Source organism: Rhamphochromis sp. 'chilingali' (genome assembly GCF_963969265.1).
Source record: "Rhamphochromis sp. 'chilingali' genome assembly, chromosome: 10".
Taxonomy (NCBI): Eukaryota; Metazoa; Chordata; class Actinopteri; order Cichliformes; family Cichlidae; genus Rhamphochromis; species Rhamphochromis sp. 'chilingali'.
This window is the reverse complement of record NC_137937.1, coordinates 5,240,807-5,261,393: the sequence shown is the minus strand read 5'-3', so window position 1 is coordinate 5,261,393 and position 20,587 is coordinate 5,240,807. Positions and strand designations below refer to the sequence as shown.

Genomic DNA, 20,587 nt, shown 5'->3' with positions numbered 1-20,587 from the left:
GACTCGTTCTTCTGTGAATGTCCACAGAATAAGAAAAATCTCTGCTACAGTACGCTCGCACAGACACACACAATGTCTGCAGTGATTTACAGCAGCAAGATCCCACAACAAAACAGCTCCAGTAACAAATTGCAGCATAAAAAGGAGAAGCTGGCGTATAGCTGGGTTGCAAAGCGGTTTGCATATGTGACGGCACCTGCGGACACCAGGTACGGGACTTTCTAGTTGACCATCGGCTGGCATCCGTATGAGCTGAAACAATGCTATCTGATCCCAAACTTAATGAAAACTTATTGCTTCCCTATTTTTTTTTTTTTTGCTGGGGAGTTTGCAACCCTATTAGTTAGGTTGCTTAATATTTCTGCTAAGTACTCTTTAAAATACCAGAATAGTGAGGATGGTGTAGGTTTAAGTTTATTAGATTGATCAGTTTTGCTGAACTATGAAATATTTTGGGTGCAGTGTATTTTTTGCATACAGGTATAACAGAATAGCTTTAGTGTTTGTTTGTTTTTTGCTTGAACTTGAGTATGAACTTATAAAAAATGCAGCAAGATATTAAAAAAACAGTTTATTGATTAAAAAACACTATATCGGATTTATATCGGTATCGGCCGATATCCAAATTTATGATATTGGTATCGGACATAAAAAAGTGGTATCGTGCCATCTCTAGTAATTAATAACACCAACAGAGTCGTATCAAGTGCATCAGTGAGCCGCTCAAGCAAGTCTGCATGGAAAATATCAAAGCCTTAGAAGTGGGGCACTTAAATGGGACGCAGCAATTACTAAGGAGGTGCCACCAATGGCTACACCTCCTTAGGAAACTCAACTCCTTTGGAGTCAGCACACCCATCATGATGACTTTTTACTATGCCTTCCTGGAAAGCATCATGACCTTCTCCATCACCTGCTGGTTCCACTCCCTCAGCCTTCAGAACAAGAACAGACTGCAGCACACTGCATCAGTGTGCTCTAAAATCATTGGGCTGGCTGTCAGAACTCTGGCACAGGTTTTCAGCCAACAGGCCCTTAGAGAGGCAGCTAAAATCATCAACGACCCCTCTCACATTCTTCACCCCGCATTTCAATGCCTCCCCTCTGGGCGATGCCTCCGCTGCATTTCCTGCAGGACTGAGAGGAGGAGCGCCACCTTTGTCCCCAAAGCCACTCTGCTTTTTAACACCAGCCGATAACACCATTTCCCACACCAGAAACATAAACTACACTCTTTTTAATACTACCGACACTTTATTCACTTTTAGTCACTCACAGTTATTTATTCACCTTTCAGTCACTTTAATTTTAAAACTGTATATACTGTATATTCTGTGCATTTATTATCTCACTCTTATTGCCTGTTCTTACTGTCCTTATCTTCAATGTTATGCTGCTCTGTTGTATGTTAATTGCCCCTTGGGGATAAATAAAGTCTAAAAAAAAATGGTTTACCGTTTGAAAGTTGGGGGTGTTGGATAAAGTCAGATGGCATTAATCACTACAAAGTCGCTACTACACTGCTTCCTCACTGGCTTCATCTTGTGCTTTGGGTTTGCTAAAAACAACCGATAAAATCTGTGAGCAATGTGAAAGAAGTAGCTAGTAGGCAGAAAAGCCCAGATGACTCTCCCAGTGCATTTTGATGTCTTTCAGCTCACTGTTTTGGATCACTCCCTGTTAGCAGTAGCAGGAGGAAGGTGGCTGTTTTCAGCGAAAAGAGAGTCTGAGACAAAATCATTCTATCAATCTGTTCAGCAATCAACAGCAGGCAAGGCAACTACAGTAAGTGACGACCACAAGAAGGATTTAAAAAAACAAAACATAACCAGGAGGAGTCTGGACAATGAAGATCATTTTAATTGAATCTGGTTAAACTGGCTGCTGGTTGGTCAAAGCAAACTGATCAAGGCGTTCTGTGTAAGCTGAAGTTACAGTTACAGTTTTAGAAATGTTTCCCATGCTTCGAACTCTTGTCAGACAACACTGTAATTTTACTGACAAGAGCACAAAAGCCGGGCAGAGACAAACACGTGTGTCTAGACATTATCTCTCCTCTAGCTTAAATCCCTGCCAACCATATGCATCTTTCATTCAAACAACAAAAGGTCTGCAGCAGGCACCTGCTTGAATGTCAGCCCACAAAAACCAGACGTCTCCTGCAGGGAAAACAGGAGAGAAATCCGCTTAATAATCTACATTTCCAGAGTGGGAATTGCTGGAGGGCACAAACAGCCTTGAGCCTACCAGGAGGGAAAATAGAATTACTCTGAACGATACAAAGCTCCAAAAATATGAACGACTCCACTGTCTGCCCAACTTGTGTGTTGGAAAAAGAAACTGCTCGGTTCTTTCCACGTCACCCATTTCCCCTGTAGAAAACAGAGCTCACTGTGGTTTCTGAGGGACGGCATAAACTCCAACAGCAAACTCTTAAACACATGGACTAAGAAAAGGGCCTGTATTTAAATCCCCCCAATTATATTTAATTGAGGAAAAACACAGCCAATTCCAGCCGCACCGGCTGAGCCTGTGAGCTGAGCCTGTGAGCTGAGCTTGCATTGTGACGGGCCCGTTTTCACTGGGGACGGAGCAGTGGCAATGGAAACGTAAAGCTGGAGACTGAGGCAGGGATAGGGAGGAAACCGTGACAGAGGGAAAATGAATGAGAGTATAGATAATGAATGAAAGAGAGAAAAAAATTAGATCGAGTGAGGGAGGGAGGGTTGGATAATTACGGCTAGGAGGGAGGGGAATAACTTCCTCCGTACTGCCCTCCTTGTCTTGTGGTGCAGGGTTATTTTTAGCTACGAAGGAGAGCAACAAGGTACTGTAAAGGCAATCATTTCTGCTGCAGCACAGCCATCGCTCACTGCAACATCTCTGTCACGGCAGACAACACACACACACACACACACAAATGCATGTGTGTGGTTTTTAAAGGCCAGACTAAAGCTGTCAATAGCCAAAATATAGCCAACATTCCCCCTTAAAGGGCCACAGTCTCAAACATATCGACAACACAACACCTAGCTAACTATCTACATCTGCCCAAATCAGATTTGTCAGCAATTTTCCTCCCTTAATTTGCCACCTAAATAGCAACTCCTTTAATTGTTTTGGGCTAACGTGTATACTGCATTTCGCAAAGGTCAAGTTTCTCACTTGAAAGTGCTTCTCATTTTTCACACCGAAAACAAAAGCCCACTCTCAGATGCCAAACGTGTCAATACCAGCCGAAAGTGTGTCAGGTCAAGCCAATTGTGTTAGGGATTAGCTGAACGCACATACACAGAGTGTTTTCCCCACATCAATGACATTTACCGGGTCAAGGAGAAGAAATCCTATCCTAGCATCTGAATCAATAGCTCCTCTTAAAGGAATTAAAAACATACAGTATTTCATTACCCGATGCATCTAATAGCGTTTTCTGAAATCGATGTTTATATGCTTTTTGCTGTCCTATAGATCATCCCTCCACTTTCCATCTGTCTCCGCAGTACTACGTTGTGAGGTTAAAGTAATCAAATCTGAAATTTGATATCCGTGACCATTGGTGATCCTTTACTCATTAACATATGTTACGTTTAATAAGTGGTGAGAAAACCCCCACACCTATCAGTGCACTCAAAACACGTCTTCTTGGGATCTAACTAGGACTAATTACAGCTTTAAACGCCTTGTCTAGATCTTCACTGCCATACAGGGACTTATGCAATTCAGTGCTAATTAGGCAAGTATGTTAGAAACAAACTTATTGCAAATGTTGAGATGATTTATAGATATGAATAATGCTAAATAGTAACGTGTGTCAGCAGTTAAAGATCTGCTTCTTAATAAAGCATGACTCACAGCCCTGCAGTACCATGCAGAGAGAGACAAAGGGATTATGGCAGATTCCAAGAACAAAACAGTTATTTTACTTTAACAAAGAGGTTGCTGCTCTACCACGTCTTTTTAAATTCGTTTTTTTTAATCAGGAAGTGAAGTCTGGAGTCTGGAAAATTGGAGGTCCCAAAGAAAACCCACGCAAGCACATAGAGAACATGCAAACTTCAAACAGGGCCAAACCAATCGGGCTGTTGCTGTGGAACGATTTTAACCACAGAGCCACTGTGCGCTTTGACCTGTTAGTTTGTTTTACTGTGTGAGTCTACAGTTAGTTTGGATCCAAGTTACGCTGAAACACCAAACACATTGCAACTTAAGGAAACACCAGGAAATAGAAAAATGCAGAAAAATCCAAAAGTACACAAAACGCAACAGAAGTTGGATAAAAGACAACGGAAGAAGTCAAAAAAAGAAAAGCAAACATCTTTTGTTTTTTGTGGGTTTTTCGTTTTTCTGTCATGTTGTATTCAACTTCTGTAATGTTTTGTCTGCGTTTGACCTCTCAGGGCCACCGTACCCAACTCACACAATAATACTAAATAAACTAACCACTGGCAGTGATAAGCCAGTAACTCCTTTGTCCATTAATGCAAAATTACTGTTGTTGTTCACAGAAATCTGGTAGCTTTACACAGAAAAATGTTAAATGTAGCAAACTACAAAAATACATATCATTAGGTGGCTAAAATGCTTAGCATCTCTCCCAGTACTCCTACTGCTCCTCCATACTGGGGCATGCTGACAAGATGTATTATAGGTAATACACTGACTGTGGAGAAATAGTTCATATAAATCAAACAAATAAAAAATTCAAATTGACCTTTTAATACAAAAAATTGGATGAAATACTAAATAAGATTAGAGGATTATTGGTTGTCTACAAAGCTAGGTTAACTGTTTCATACCTGCTTTCTTAAAGCCAAGAGAAACACCTGCCTGATGTGTCATCGTATCCATCACAAGAGACTTGAATAGTATCAATCTCCTCTAACTTCAACCACAACAGGAAATGAGTGCAATCCTAAAATTACAAATTATTAATTTAAGTTGGAAATACGTATCTTACCTGTGATGAGTTCTCGTACTTCCATGTCGTTGGTCTTCCTCAGAAGGCGGATAAGGGCCGGGATGCCATCACAGTTCTTGATGGCCACCTTGTTGTCATTGTCCTTGCCATAGGAGATGTTGCGCAGGGCACCACAAGCCTTACGATGGACTTCAGACTTGGGGTGATCCAGAAGACCCACCAGAACTGGAATTCCCTTCAGCTGACGCACATCTTTCTTAATCTTGTCATTTTCGTAGCACAAGTGCTGCAGGTAGGCAGCGGCGTTGGACTTGACTGGGTCGATCGGGTGGCCTAGCATGGCAATGACCTCAGGGAGATCTGGGTCCCGCCAGCGTGGGTCCTTGCGGATGCTGTCGATGGAAGGTGAGCGACGACCACCCATGCGGTCCAGACTGGCCATGCTACCCCTCTCTGGCTGAGCCAGTGGTGCTGAATACATCCCATGGATGTAAGGGTGGCGCTCATCGATCAGCTCAGCCTCAATGGGGTCATCTGGGTACCCTCTGGATGAGGAGAGAAGAGAGGACAGTTAGGACGAGGAAGATGGACGAGGTAAATGGGGGGTGACTCAGACAGATTTGTCCAAGAGAAGAATTAGGCAGCCGGGGGGAAACACTCTGAGAGAAGCTAACTGAGGTGAAAGCTGCTGACTAATGAGGTGAAAAGAAGTGAGAGACAGAGCAGGACAAGGACACGGTACTGGACAGAAAGAGAAGGATCTGTGGTTCAGATCAGATTTTACCAGATTTGCCAGAAGCACTGTGATGGTAGTTCTTTGCAATAAAATACATATAGTATGCAGCATTCTTATTATTCCTCCCTGCCAGGTGGCAGCAACAAAAAAGTCAGACTTCAAGAAACATAAAGTCTTAGAAGGAGTGACTGAGAGACAGGAAAAGACTGGTGAAAGAAAAGACGGGCACTTCACAAAGAAACAGACAAGGCAATACCAAAGAAAATCCTTTGAAGGATAGCCTTGTGAAGTTTTTCCTTTTCTTTTTTTTTCTAGAAGCCACCACATACGGCAGAGAAAGGATTTGATGTCTTTTCCCCCAGGGAACAGCGAGAGCTCGGCTGTCCCCTCAGGGAGGACTATGAGCTCCTATGATACCTCCAGGGCTCCCTTTGCTCACAGTGCCAACTCTAGCATACAGTTGCTGAAATGTTAATGACCATCACTCTGGGACGCTTCTACCAGCATTACCCTTATTAGCGCTACTGACATTACAGCTAAGGACCTAAACAGTCTTCAGCTTTGCTAATTTTTCTGCAATGGAACTGAGTGGCAGAGAAAGAAGGGAGCTCATGGGGTCCGCTGAGGGGGGAGGTTCCTTTAATGATCCCCTATTTCCAAAGCCTCTCAGAGCCTGCTCTTTACAACTCTTTACTCCATAGACAGGCTCATCAAATTCCTGCTGGAACATGGATGAAAAAAATAGGCGCTCAATTCCAGTGACAGATCATCGTTGCTAGAGTTCAGGTGACTTATTGTTTTTCTTTAATCATAGGAAAGGTTTTCTTTTTTTGTTGGGCTCAACTGCAGCAGCTCAGGTAAGCCAAATTTAACACTGGCAGAAAAGTTCAAAGGAACATTTTTGAAGCTTGTTTCACTGACATGTCTCCTTTGTCTATAAGGAGAATGTTTAGTAGGTAAAAATCTTAATATGGGAAGAGGAATATCATTACATGAGTGCACTTACGCACAGCCATTATCATACCTCGCCTACTCCACAGCTTGAAACTGCGTACCCTCATTACATAATACAGCTGCTCTCCGCTTGTGGTACTTGATATATGGTGGTTAGTGGTGTGACAAAATGGTGGTCAGTGGTAAGCTGACTGAGCTCTAGTTGTAATGTGTTTTTTATTAATTATGCTTCCCACGCATCGTCACTTTCTTGTTTTTATGAACAAATTTGATGAATGTTTAGTGCTTACTTCAAATGAAAATCCTCTACTTCTTCACCTTCTCTATGTTGCGATGCAGTCTAGGTAGTAATGTCAAATGGTTGTAGTGATGTTGGCCCCGGTTTGAACACATTTTCTGTTCCCCTTGAAATTTAAGCCAAAGCCGTTTTCCAAAGAATCAGCCGCCGTAGTGAGTAGTTTACTACCTGGCAGGAGAAATCTCTGACATTTCAAAAAGCGATTTTCAATTGCTATCTGAGATCGCTTGTGAAAGAAAAATACAGACATGACATTTGCTCTTAGTCATTGCTTATAATGAGCTGACTAAATGTATCGGATGCAACAGGAGAAAAGTGACAACACAAAGCTGCGGGTCTTTTGGAAGTTCCCCACAAGCATCTTTCCCGTTCACGTCTCCTCTTATTAAGACGAAAGCTGTGAAGGTGTACGTCAGTTTTTTTGTTTCATTTCCACTCTATGTTACAACCAGATTTTGGATGGTTTGCATAGTGTGGGTTGTTTGAAACAAGCACCTTTTGTAATGATAGCTGTGGAGTGCAACAAATTTAATCAGGTTTTCACAGATCTCAAGTGCATGAAGTGTGCAAAGGTACTGGAGACCTTCCTAGGGCAAAATATGTATAGAACAGGGTGTTTAAAGCATATTAAGGCCGACAAGTTGATATGGTCCTGCATACTCTTTACAGCAGCAGACAATTTTCCATATCTGTGTGCTATCAAAAGCCCTCCACAAAATAACGAGAGCTGGAGGGCAAATAGCACAACGTTAAGTGCTTGCACACCTAAATCAGTCATCTCTCTGTTTCTAAGTTCAGCACGGTGGAACAAAAAGGACATTTTGTTATTACTAGGGCTGAACGATTATGGAAAATAATCTAATTGCGATTTTTTGCCCCAATATTGCGATTGCGATGCGATATGCGATTATTTTTTAAGGTCTTTGTCTTCTGTATTATTAAACAAAGACAAGCAATACATCATATAGTATGGCCAATACTATATTACATTAATTTTAAACTGTTCTTTCCTGGAAGACAGACCTCTGTTATGATGACATGAGGTGATGCATGAATTGATGACTGACATTTTTATTTAACTTCTTCAATCACAACAGTATATTTGAACATACACAATAGTTTATTTTTAGCTTACAAACATCTGAGCATAAAGTGCTGACAAGGAACCCTGGTGTAAACATTAAAATGAAAGTCAGTACAATGTGCAGATTGCAGAAATATACATAAAAAAAATCAGTGGCTTTACCACACTCAGTTTTTCGACATCTGTGAACTACTAGACAGTCATTCAATTAAAAAATAATATTAAATAAATAAAACTAATAAATAAAAAATACACACATCTTACTGATCTCTGCAGTCAGTAACATTACACATAAAGTGCAAACATAATAGCAATTGTATAAACACACACACAAACACGCCTTTAAAGTTTAAAGGCGTGAAATTGGACGGTCTAGTTCTGATTAGCGTCACCGCTGTCTCGGTGGAGTTTAATAAACTCGGCCGTCTGCTTCTTGCTATCTAAAATATAACCAGACACTGGTGTAAATTCTCGACTGTCTCATACTTCTGTTTAATAAGTTTTCTGTTTGACGTTTAGTCAGCTGTGTGAAAACCAAGGAGGAACCCACCCGGGGGATTAATAAAGTTTTATTTTATCTAATCTAATAACTTTAATCTCAGCCAAACCGATTTACTCACGAACAAACAAAACACTGAAAAAAGCCCAACAATAACATTTTTAGGTTGTCTAAGTGACTTATATATCACGTTTAACCCGAGCAGCGAAACTCCGCGGTGATCTGAAAATGATGTGCCGGGAGTTGTGCCGTTCTCGGCCGCATCAGTAACCCTCGAGCTCCCGGCTAGCTGTCGAGCTGGTGGGTAGCAGACGCCTCTGAAAACGTCGAAGCACTTTTGCAAATATGGGATATCTTGATAAACCGAGCAGATATTTGATGTTTACACAACTACTTTCTCGCCTGAAAATATTTTAAAAGTTTATTTTGTGACCCAGAAAGATTAGTATGAGTAATTTTAAAACTTAGTAGCGGCCGCCATTGTTGGAAACTGGAGTTTGGCTGGGCCGCGCTATGAATTCTGGGATATGGTAGTAATTTGGACAGCCTTCGGCGCATCGCTGTGACGTAATCGGTCTACAAATGCGGCCTCAGGAGGATGCAGCCCATGAATTTGGACATGTCCAGAGTATAATCGCAGCCTTTGCGGTTAGAAAATTGCACTTGATCATGTCGCGATATTATCGCAAATGCGATATATCGTTCAGCCCTAGTTATTACTGCTTTTAAAGTCATCACATAAAATATATTTTGTTAATTTGTGCTAAACTTTGAGCACTCAGTTTATCTCAATGTTTTTTCCGTTCTTTGCCAGATAAGAGACTTGGATGCTTAGGGGCCGTTGTATAATCGATAGAAGCTGGTTAAAAGTTGGCTGCAGGACACGTGCCCTCCCTCGTTTGTTGCGTTGTTTTTCCATAACTGACATTTTGGCTTTTATGGTACAACTTGGTGCGTCTTACTGCCAGAAAAATCGATACGAGATGTACTAAAAGAAAAACTCCTGCTTAACTATTGTAAAAAGATTCTAAATCTCCTATTCAGGTGGATGGAAGGAGGATTAATAGAGATGGAGTAAGACAACAAGGCTGTCAAGAACAGCCCTGCGGCTAAATGCTGCAAGTTAACTAAATTGAAAGAGCTGTGGTGCTGAACGGCTGTAGCTTGAAGGGATATGTCAAGTCACAACAAACCTGAACTGCAAAGGGCATTTGGTGTATTCTCCGTGTTTACGATTCTTTTAAAAGTTTATTTTTCCTCTCTAATCTTTATGGAACATTTTGGGGAGCCACAAATCTCAATAGCAGCCTGTAACCACAGTATGGAAGGAGGGGCCAATCACGAGCGCAGAAGCCTGATTACAGCACATCATTTGGACAACAACTGCTGCTCTGAGGTTTGGCAAAAAAACACTGAGCTTCTTGACACACTACAAGGAAAAGGAGGGAAGTTTTAAGCGCATGTGCACGTGCTGCTGGTTTACTAATTGCTTCCATGTGTACGCCACGATCCAAACACATACAACAACATTCAGAGATCTCTTTCGCTATAGAGTATTTGACTTGACAAGGCAAAGAAAGGCAGAAATTACCCCGCTCTAAAAGAAGGGAAGTTCACAATCTCAGCATCAACAACACTGCACATACCCGCCACACACACACACACGCAGACACATTATCTGCCGTGCCGTGTTTCTCATGCACTTTCTTTAACGTGCACTTCAATACACAGATAAGATGTACAGTTGTGCAGATCATGCCTCATTTAGATCTGGGCCAACGTGGCAGGGCCGGTGGTGAAGCAGACATCTTGAGGCTGAGTGATGGGAATGTCAGGATTTGCATTTAAATTGGCGCCATTGTGCGTGCAGGGTAGGGTGTATTCATAGGATGTGAAAGGGTTCTTTGCAGCCAGATATGATGATGCTCTGAGCATGATTACAGAAGATCACTCTCCTCATGTTAATCGAGCTGGTAAATGTCCAGCCTATTTGTGTCGTGTGCGACTGCGCGGGCGCGCTTGTTTTGTTTTATGACACAAAGAACAAAGAAGAAAAGATAAGCAGATACAGTAGATATGAGATGTGTGTGTGGCTGCAGAGTTTGGTATTCATCGATTTGTTTGAACTCTGTCACATCCTCACTATGCTCCCATTGCTTCATCGTTTGTCAATTACTTGCATCACATTTCAGTCACGGCCATGCATGAGCCTCGTCTTCTGCAGGCCCATAAAAAGAGGCGACTATGAAGGATTACAGGCTTAGAAGATGTTTGGATTTCATATGTACAAATACCATCCTGGCATTTATGAGGTTTTCAGTGACTGTCCCTGTTGACAATTTGCTCATTTTGAATTAATATTGTTTTATCGTGCATAGAAGTCATTGTGGAAATGGGAAGTGAAAGGAACAGAGCTGGAGTCTTTCCATCCAGTCACTTTTTAATTACTCTGGTTTTCTGATAGCATTTTCTTTTACATAACTACTTGAGTTGTTTATTTTTTTTTTTAATAAAGTGACATTGTTTCATTGACAGAGTGGAAGTATAACTACCCTGCTTCCACAGATGGGAATAATACAGAATGCAGCAACTTCAAAAAAGTAGTAAAAAAGTGGACAAAAACAAATCAAAACTGGAAACTGACCAACTGTATTAAAAAAAAAAAAAAATGCTAATTTTGAATTTGAGGCCAGCAACACACGTCAAAGACACTGGAACAAGATAAAGTAAGTAATGCTAAACAGGAATCTCAGATATCTTGTAACTAGTTGTTTAGCAACAGGTCATCAGAATGATTTGCTATACAAACAGCAATTACAAAGCAGGAGCAGATATCACTTCTTGTGCTCAGGAAAACAATGATCAGCAAAGATAGTCCAGGGCAACCTCACAAATACAAAATCCAGAAGCATCACCATCTGCTATGGGCCAAAGATCTTTTGCATGGAGCAGCAGTGCACGAGTGTCCTGTACAAATGCACTCATGCACTTAACAATATGAACCGATTTCATGGCAGGTCTGGCTTGTTTTAGCACTCTGGATGCTAAAATAGCATCCTGCAGTCCAAACCTGTCACCCTGTAAAAACACTAGAGACGCTGATGAGCAGGTGAAATCCTGCATCAGGCAAGAATAAGAAACAATTTGCTTTCAAAACTGCAACAACTGTTCTCCTTATTTTAAGTGTTATTGAGGTGATGCAACACAGCTGTAACTTTTTCAAAAGGAGCACAGAAAAACTGAAAAACTACTCTTGCTCTGATTGGATTTGAATGCCTCTTGACAAGATGGGACAAGGGAGAAAATGCCTGAGTTGGCTAGTGTCACTATAGACAAAAGAGGATAGAAATGACCCCCTCCATCCACCGTCCCACCCCACACTATGCAATTAAGCGGTCACTAAATGTGTCTGCATGTATTTACATGTCTGTGTGGGGGGAGTGACCCCCAACGCTGACTGTCCAAGGAGAGATGAGCCATTAAAGACTGGTTTAAAAAAGCTTCAGTAGTCTGGCAGGGTTCAAGAGCAGCTATTAATCAACCTGGCCCTGAGGACACCCACACCTGAAAGGTGCTCGTGGACACACGCAGTGTGTCACACACACATTAAGGATGTGCTAGGCATTCACATTCAGACAGTGTGGGGGATGGGGAGAGGAAGGAAGAGCAACATGTATCTGCAAAGCCTGAGCAGGAGTAAGAAAGAGATGCTATATATATATATATATATATATATATATATAGATTACAAGAAGGCCTATGACTCAATGCCCCACAGCTGGATACTGGAATGCCTAGAATTGTACAAGATCAATGGGACCCTAAGAGCCTTCATCAGGAACTCAATGGGGATGTGGCGTACAACACTAGAGGCCAACTCCAAGCCCATAGCACAAGTCACCATCAAGTGCGGGATCTACCAAGGAGATGCTCTGTCCCCACTGCTGTTCTGCATAGGCCTGAACCCCCTCAGTGAGATCATTAACAAGACTGGCTACGGATACCGACTACAGAACGGAGCAGTTGTCAGCCACCTCCTGTACATGGATGACATCAAGCTGTATGCCAAGAGTGAACGAGACATCGATTCACTGATCCACACTACCAGGCTATACAGCAATGACATTGGAATGTCGTTCGGACTGGAGAAGTGTAGTCGGATGGTAACAAAGAGAGGGAAGGTAGTCAGAACTGAGGGGATTGAACTACCAGAAGGCAACATTGCAGACATAGAGGACAGTTACAAGTACTTGGGGATCCCACAGGCGAATGGGAACCATGAAGAGGCCGCTAGAAAAGCTGCAACCACCAAGTACCTGCAGAGGGTCAGGCAAGTCCTGAGGAGTCAGCTGAATGGTAAGAACAAGATCCGGGCCATCAACACGTACGCCCTGCCCGTGATCAGGTACCCTGCTGGGGTAATAGGCTGGCCAAAGGAGGAGATAGAAGCCACTGACATAAAGACAAGAAAGCTCCTTACCATGCATGGAGGGTTTCACCCCAAATCCAGCACCCTGAGGCTGTACGCTAAGCGGAAGGAAGGGGGCCGGGGACTGGTGAGTGTCAGCACCACAGTCCAGGATGAGACAACGAACATCCAAGAATACATTGGGAAGATGGCCCCAACTGACCGAGTGCTCAGTGAATACCTCAGGCAGCAGAAACCCAAGAAAGAGGAGGGAAACGAGGAACCATCATGGAAGGACAGGCCCCTGCACGGTATGTACCACCGGCAGATAGAGGAGGTGGCTGATATCCAGAAATCCTACCAGTGGCTGGACAAAGCTGGACTGAAAGACAGCACAGAGGCACTAATCATGGCAGCACAAGAACAAGCTCTGAGCACAAGATCCATAGAGGCTGGGGTCTATCACACCAGGCAAGACCCCAGGTGCAGGCTGTGTAAAGATGCCCCAGAGACAATCCAGCACATAACAGCAGGGTGCAAGATGCTAGCAGGCAAGGCATACATGGAACGCCATAACCAAGTGGCCGGCATAGTGTACAGGAACATCTGTGCCGAGTATAACCTGGAAGTCCCGAGGTCAAAATGGGAGATGCCCCCAAGGGTGGTGGAGAATGACCGAGCTAAGATCCTGTGGGACTTCCAGATACAGACGGACAAAATGGTGGTGGCTAACCAACCGGACATAGTGGTGGTAGACAAACAGAAGAAGATGGCCGTAGTGATCGATGTAGCGGTTCCGAATGACAGCAATATCAGGAAGAAGGAACACGAGAAGCTGGAGAAATACCAAGGGCTCAGAGAAGAGCTCGAGAGGATGTGGAGGGTGAAGGTAACGGTGGTCCCCGTGGTAATCGGAGCACTAGGTGCGGTGACTCCCAAGCTAGGCGAGTGGCTCCAGCAGATCCCGGGAATAACATCGGAGATCTCTGTCCAGAAGAGCGCAGTCCTGGGAACAGCTAAGATACTGCGCAGGACCCTCAAGCTCCCAGGCCTCTGGTAGAGGACCCGAGCTTGAAGGATAAACCGCCCGCAGGGGCGTGCTGGGTGTTTTTTTTAATATATATATATATCTAGAGAGAGAGAGAGAGAGAGAGAGAGCGAGAGAGAGAGAGAGCGAGAGAGCGAGAGAGAGAGAGAGAGATAGAGATAGAGAGATAGAGAGATAGATAGATAGATAGATAGATAGATAGATAGATAGATAGATAGATAGATAGATAGATAGATAGATAGATAGATAGATAGATAGATAGATGCAGAAAGTGCCCAGACAATTAGATGCACCAACAAAATATCAGATAAAGCTCCATCAGGCTTGTCTAATTCTACACATCACACACTATACGGAAGCTACAATTAGCACCTGCTGCTTGGAGTTTTCTTTCATGAACATAAACCGTAAAAAAATGATCCCTCCTTTCAATGGTTGGCTCACAGATACAAAGCAGAGATTCAAAGTTAAGTTCTTTTACAGGACATAAGGTATCTCATGTCTGATGTTCACTAAGATTACTGAAAAAATGTTTGACTGTGTTAACAGATGACAAAGGGAGAAGCTGAAGGTTGAAGAAGAGAAACAGCAAATGCAGATGTTGCCATGTAAAGAAATTCACGATGTGATCCATCTGTTAACATCCTGTCATGTTATGGTTCACCTTTCTGGCTCAATGACCGTATGCAAGTCTCTGCATTTTTGTATGTATGTGTACTTGATAGCTATGGTAATACAAGACTTTCAAATGAGGCACATCCAGAGAAGCCCAAAAAGACATCATCATTTCTGTCCATGAGCAAACACTCATCCACGGAGGTGACAAAATGAGTGCTTGACTCCAATGCATAAAGAGGTTTTATTACAAAACATCTTCATTTCTGAGCATAATTGAGGGCTTGCAACGTAATGATAAGCTGTTATTAAAGTCCTTAAATTCCCAGATTTATTACAGCACGCTGGGTTAGCCAGTGCTTTCTTGGAAGAATATTAATTGTGCTTCGAGTGCTCAGGAGAGACTGGGCACTCGGGAGTGAGCTCACTGTCACTGTTACTGGAAGGGAAAAGGCTGTTTGGATGCTGTTGTTTTGACACGAGTGCAGGAAAAACTAAGCAAAGAAGAAAGAAAGATCGTCTTTCTTTGGACAGCAGTCATCCACAAGCTGCTACAAATCTGTGTTTGTGTGTGTGTGCGCAAGTTTGTGTGGGCAATCACATGAGCAGCTGTCAGTGTGCATGTCTGAGGGGTGTATGTGGCTGTTAGGGCTGTGTTGTGACACATGTAAGGCAGGCTACAAATTGCCTGTCAAAGAAAGCGCCTCTCACAAAGCGGATGGGGGAGTGACTCATTTTGTGAAGATGTGGATTATTATTAAGTGTGTGTGTGTGTGTGTGTGTGTGTGTGTGTGTGTGTGTGTGTGTGTGTGTGTGTGTGTGTGTGTGTGTGTGCGCGCGTGCGTGCGTGCGTGTGTGTGTGCGTGAGTGAGTGAGTGAGACACAGACAGGTACTATGTGTGTAATTGTCAGACTCAGAGCTAAGTCAAAAGTGTGTAAAGACAGATATTCTGATTAGCCATCTGTTCTTCGGAGCCTCATCCGCATCAGTGTACTCTGAAATGCACAAGTGGGTCTGTACATAAGTTTAATTAAGATGCTGGATGAAAGCAGACTTCTGCATCACTGTAAAACATGTGCTATCCTGCTTTTTTCATGCCTTTGGATGACGGATTGCTACTGAGAAATGAGACCTTCCACGACCCTTTTGGTTTCTTTCAGCAGCCTATGGAGGATTTCTATGTAAATGAGGATTTCTATGTCATGTCCTGAACTCTATGAACAAGTGCCTTTCTCAGTGAGTAACACTAGCTAGAAAATTCAAGTTAACAAACTGTTCAACGAATGACTGGCTCCCAAGAACTTCACATAGAGAATAAGAAGGAGAAACTTTCTGCTTCAGCTCTGCTAATTCCTCCGAACTCCTGGGCCTGGTCTGGCAATTTTCAGATTAGTCTATTAATAATAGAGTAGCTCAGTTACCACTATATGGCTAACTTTATCCTGCTTGCTAATCTCATTGCTTATTAAATGATATGTGTAGAGTGACAAGTGATACTGATTTTGGCCAATAATAAGTAACTGTTGCTTTGTACTGAAACAGACTAATTTTCCGGTAGCCATACCTTTGTTATGCAGCATGTATCATTGGTCAACTTTAGTTTCAACATGCTGATATTGAGGCAGAAACACTGATCTTTCAGCTAGTGTACAAGATTCATAATGTCTCTATGGCAACTGACATACAGATGTTTACTTCAAATACAAAGTAACATTTATTTTTCCGTGTATTAGCTAAATTTACACAGGTAACTCAAATGTAACATTTGCACATTGTTATGCTTATTACACTTACAATTTAACGGTCACCAGAGGGGTTACATTTTAAGAATTGACATTATTTCCTATCTCGTGCACCTTTATCATTCTACACCATTAACTGAGGGTCAAAGATGGTCATAACAAATGCCAGAGAGAGGAAATTCCTATATTTCCACTTAAAAACCCCTATTGTTGATATTAATGTAAGGGTTAACGTGCCTGACCTGTAACAAAATGTTCAAAACTGTTCTCTTTCTTCTTTTTGTGTCGTTTTAAACACTGCTCACAATCATATGTAGCAGTAATTAAGCTATTTAGGTTTATGATTTATATTTAGATCAACACTTTTCAATAAAAGAAAATATATTTGTCACCATCCGTGTAGAGTTGACGATGACATGAGCCGCATGGGGCCGTTGCCACTCCGTCTTTATTCTGAGTTACACCTTCCTATTGCATTTCTAATGGTGCCAATAATTAGGGCCCGAGCACTGACAGTGCGAAGGCCCTATTGTAATTGCTCTGTTTATTATTATTATTATTATTATTATTTCGGCAAATGAATTGGCCGTTTGAGGGCCTAAACATGCTCGAAAACTCATGAAATTTTGCACACGCGTCAGGTCTGGTGAAAATTTACGTATTTTAATGTTCCCAGACATGGCCAGGGAAAATTAGCTCAGTAGCGCCACCTAGAAAAATGAAAAACGCGAGCCCCCGGTATGGGTATGACCTACACATTTGAAAGTCGGTACACCTATATAACGTTCAGAGTCGAACAAAAAAGTCTATTATGGCAATGTCCTAAACCCAACAGGAAGTCCGCCATTTTGGATTGAAGGTGACATTTTGGCTCTGATTTTACCGTTTCCATGCCTCGAACTTTAACGAACTCCTCCTTGGGGTTTGATTTCATAACCTTCATATTTGGTCAGTGCCAACTACACCCTTGTGCCATGTTAAATTGCGGAGCTTTTGAGTTTTCACAATACCATGAGGCCGTGGCGCCACGGCGAATTTCGATGACTCGCCATGAAAATCTTATTGCCTCTCATTTTGTCATACATTTTCTGACCTTGACCAAAGTGAACACATATGATAAGGCTCCACCCCTGAACATATTTCAGCTGCCATATTTGACATCAAGGACAGCGCCACCTAGTGGGAACAGGAAATGTCATGTTTTACACTTTGGGGTACAGTATAGTGATGGGTGACATCTGCAGCCTCAAATTTCTCCAGGAAAGCCTTAAGGAGTTGGTCTTGGGGTACAGTGAAAACTGTGGCTTTTCACGAAAGGGTGTGACCTCAGCAGCATGGCGAACTTTGATATCTTGCCATGAAGAAACAAATTAGTATAACTCCATGAAATCCAGTCTGATTAGTACCAGACTTTACAGGCATGATGTCACACCCGCCCTGAACAGATTGATGTGCCCATTGTCAGGAATATGAAGAGCGCCACCTAGTGGGAACAGGAAATGTCATGTCTTACACTTTGTTGTACTGATTTTCACAGGTTCATAGTGGCCACCTCAAAAGCGGTGAATATCACCATCAGTCCTTGATGATGCTTTAGTGCAAAAATTGTGACTTTAAACTGAACGGCGCACCCTGGTGGCAACGCTGTTCACCGTGAAAAATGAAGTGGCTTTTGAGGGGCTTGGAAAGTTTATAGAGGCTTGAAATTTGGCGCACACCTCCATTGTGCTTAAGGCTTTGTTGTTATGTGATCATTTTCATTGAATAGCGCAAAATGGCTCCACAGCGCCCCCTACAAAATTTCAAAACATCAGCCCCAGCTCTGTGTTTTATGTATGAGTCTGAAACCTGGTAAGCTTATAGGAGATATCAAGATGTACAAAAAAGTCTCTTGGAGCAATATCCCAAATCTAACAGGAAGTCAGCCATTTTAAAATTAATGTGTAATTTTTGTGACATTTTCCCCTCTTTCCAGGCACCGTTCTTTGACGAACTCCTCCAAGGGATTTCATCATATTGAACCAATCTCCAGTGTGTGGAATCTAAAGACCTTTGTGATGTTAAATTGCGAAGCTTTTTACGTCCAGGGAAACGGGGTGGTTATGGCGGCACTTAGAGTTTGAATCACTCGCCAAAAAGCAGTAATCTGCTGTCACTCAAAAACACAATGTCCAATCTCTCCCAAACGTCTCAGGTGTGATGAGACTCGAGCTCGGAAATGTTTGTTATGCCATTTGTACATAATGGTTAGAGCGCCACCTAGTGGAACGACTAACTAATCATGAATGAATGAGTTGAAATGTTAGCTGGTGGTTAAATGCATGAATTCCATCAATGTGACATCAGATCGGACGTGCTGGTTTTAGGTGTTGGGCGTGGCTCGACGCGCCGGGGGTGCGAGGGCCCTCATAACGCTGCTTGCAGCTTTAATTTAATATGTTATCTTTCAAATTCTCAACTTCGGCTAACCTTCTGGACGTGGATGTCATTAATAACAATGATGTCCTGGAAGTTATGGAGAGCCTCTTTAAATACAACTAAAACCAAACACATCCAGACTCTTTCCTCTCTTGCTCTTTGCTGCACTTAAACCTCCACAGCCTGTCTTTAGACTTGGCTTCAGGCCCAAACATTTTAGCCCTTAGATTGGTGGAGGAAAGGTGTAGGAACTTGAAAATATCCATCTGCTACAGATCGCTGATTGAAAAGAAGTCTTTAAGACACACCAAGTCGACTTCAAACCCTCTCTTCGATTTACTTGAGAGTGGACATTTTTCTCAGGTTCTCCTTTGGGCGGCAACAAACTGATTGGAAACTATTAGGAGACAAGGGTCCATTTTGGGATCTTATTGTTAGAGGCTGACAAGCTTTTTTCTGCCCAGCGGAGCCAAGTTTTATGCCTCTCTCTACAAAGGATCCTGAAAAAAAGGAAAGGCTTTGAAAGATAGCTGACAAAAGCCCGCTGTCCTCTCCGACTCTCCCTCATCATGTCTCTCATTCCCACCTCTTTACCCCTGACAGAAAAACATGTTCACTATCTACTTGGAGGAAAACAGCAATCAAAACCAACTTATTCTTTGCTTCCTTTCTCAAACAAGGTGCTCACAGACAAGAGACATCTGTTTACTATGATGTAGTCTTTTTTTATGGTGTAAATGAGACAAATACTCTTCTCTCTCATTGCAGAGTTCACTTGTGTTAACACAAAGTATCTTAAGCATAAAATACTCCAAAACAGAATTCTAGTGCAAAAAAGTAAAATATATACACTGTATGAACTTGCACACCTTTACCAAATTATTCCCCATAAGCAGTAGTAGCAGTATAAATGGCTGTATATTACAATCTCACTATGTCAAATATTAGCCAAGGACTCCTTTGTAAAAGCAACCCTCACCTGACTCGGGGGCCATCACGCAGCGGTTCCCGGTGGGTGCGCCCACGGTTGGCCCCTGGCAGGGTGCGTCGGTTGGCAGTGGAGTAATCAGGCTCCAGCTCATATGGCTCTTCTTCTTCGGGGCCCAAGCTGCGGCGATCATCCTCCAGACCATACGGCTCAGGCTGGAAGCGTTCTGGTTGTGAGCGGTTCAGATCCACAGTGCTGCTGCCCATAGGCACCTGGGGCTGCGCCACATGGCCATAATCATCCTTTCTGATAGGCAGGGTGTAGCTATTCTCCGGCCGGTAGCTATTAGGCATGTATGGGTACCGCGGCGGCCGGTAGTTGACACCACGAGAAAGACTGCCGTAGTTATCCGTCAAATCGGTGTAGCCATCGTGAAGACCATAATGGCGAATGTACTGGCTCTCCGGTGTCTCTCCGTATGAATCGTTGTAGGAGTTGTTGTAGGAGCGCGTCAGGGTTGAGGTTGCTTGAGGCGTTATGAAGCGGTCACTTCCATTCTTCAGGTATCGCCGGTCAATGGAATCGGTGTAGCTGCCCAGCGGGGACGTGCCTTCAGGCAGCGGCAAGCCATCGGGGCCGAGGGGCACCTGACGCACTGTCCGAGTGGTCACCGTCTTCACCATCTTAGTCACCTGCATGGGGAAACAGATACACACTGTCAGACAGCGTAGAACAATGTTACACCAAACCTATGCTTAGGTTTAAATACAGTGGTCAGCTTTAAGCTGACAACACACATAATAAATGTGAGCACTTGGAAATGTTAAGGTTTAACTCAATCTTTAAACCCTCATGCCAACGAGGCATAGTACTAACTGACCAATATTCAATTTTCAGCCTGTGTAACACGTTGGTTGTTAGAAAAAAAGCAGGCAGTA

At 42.8% G+C, this 20,587-nt stretch overlaps 1 protein-coding gene across 12 annotated transcripts in view; it reads right to left on the bottom strand.

Moving 5' to 3' along the window:
* The window catches only part of arvcfb (ARVCF delta catenin family member b), a 267,199-nt gene that overhangs the window by 64,528 nt on the left and 182,084 nt on the right, over positions 1–20,587 (bottom strand). For all 12 annotated transcript variants that reach the window (XM_080894650.1, XM_080894651.1, XM_080894642.1 and 9 more), the window contains 2 exons: positions 19,701–20,341; positions 4,958–5,463 (listed from right to left, as the gene is read on the bottom strand). In XM_080894650.1, coding sequence (XP_080750776.1) covers positions 4,958–5,463; positions 19,701–20,341 — 1,147 coding nt within the window. The remainder of the gene's footprint in view (positions 1–4,957; positions 5,464–19,700; positions 20,342–20,587) is intronic.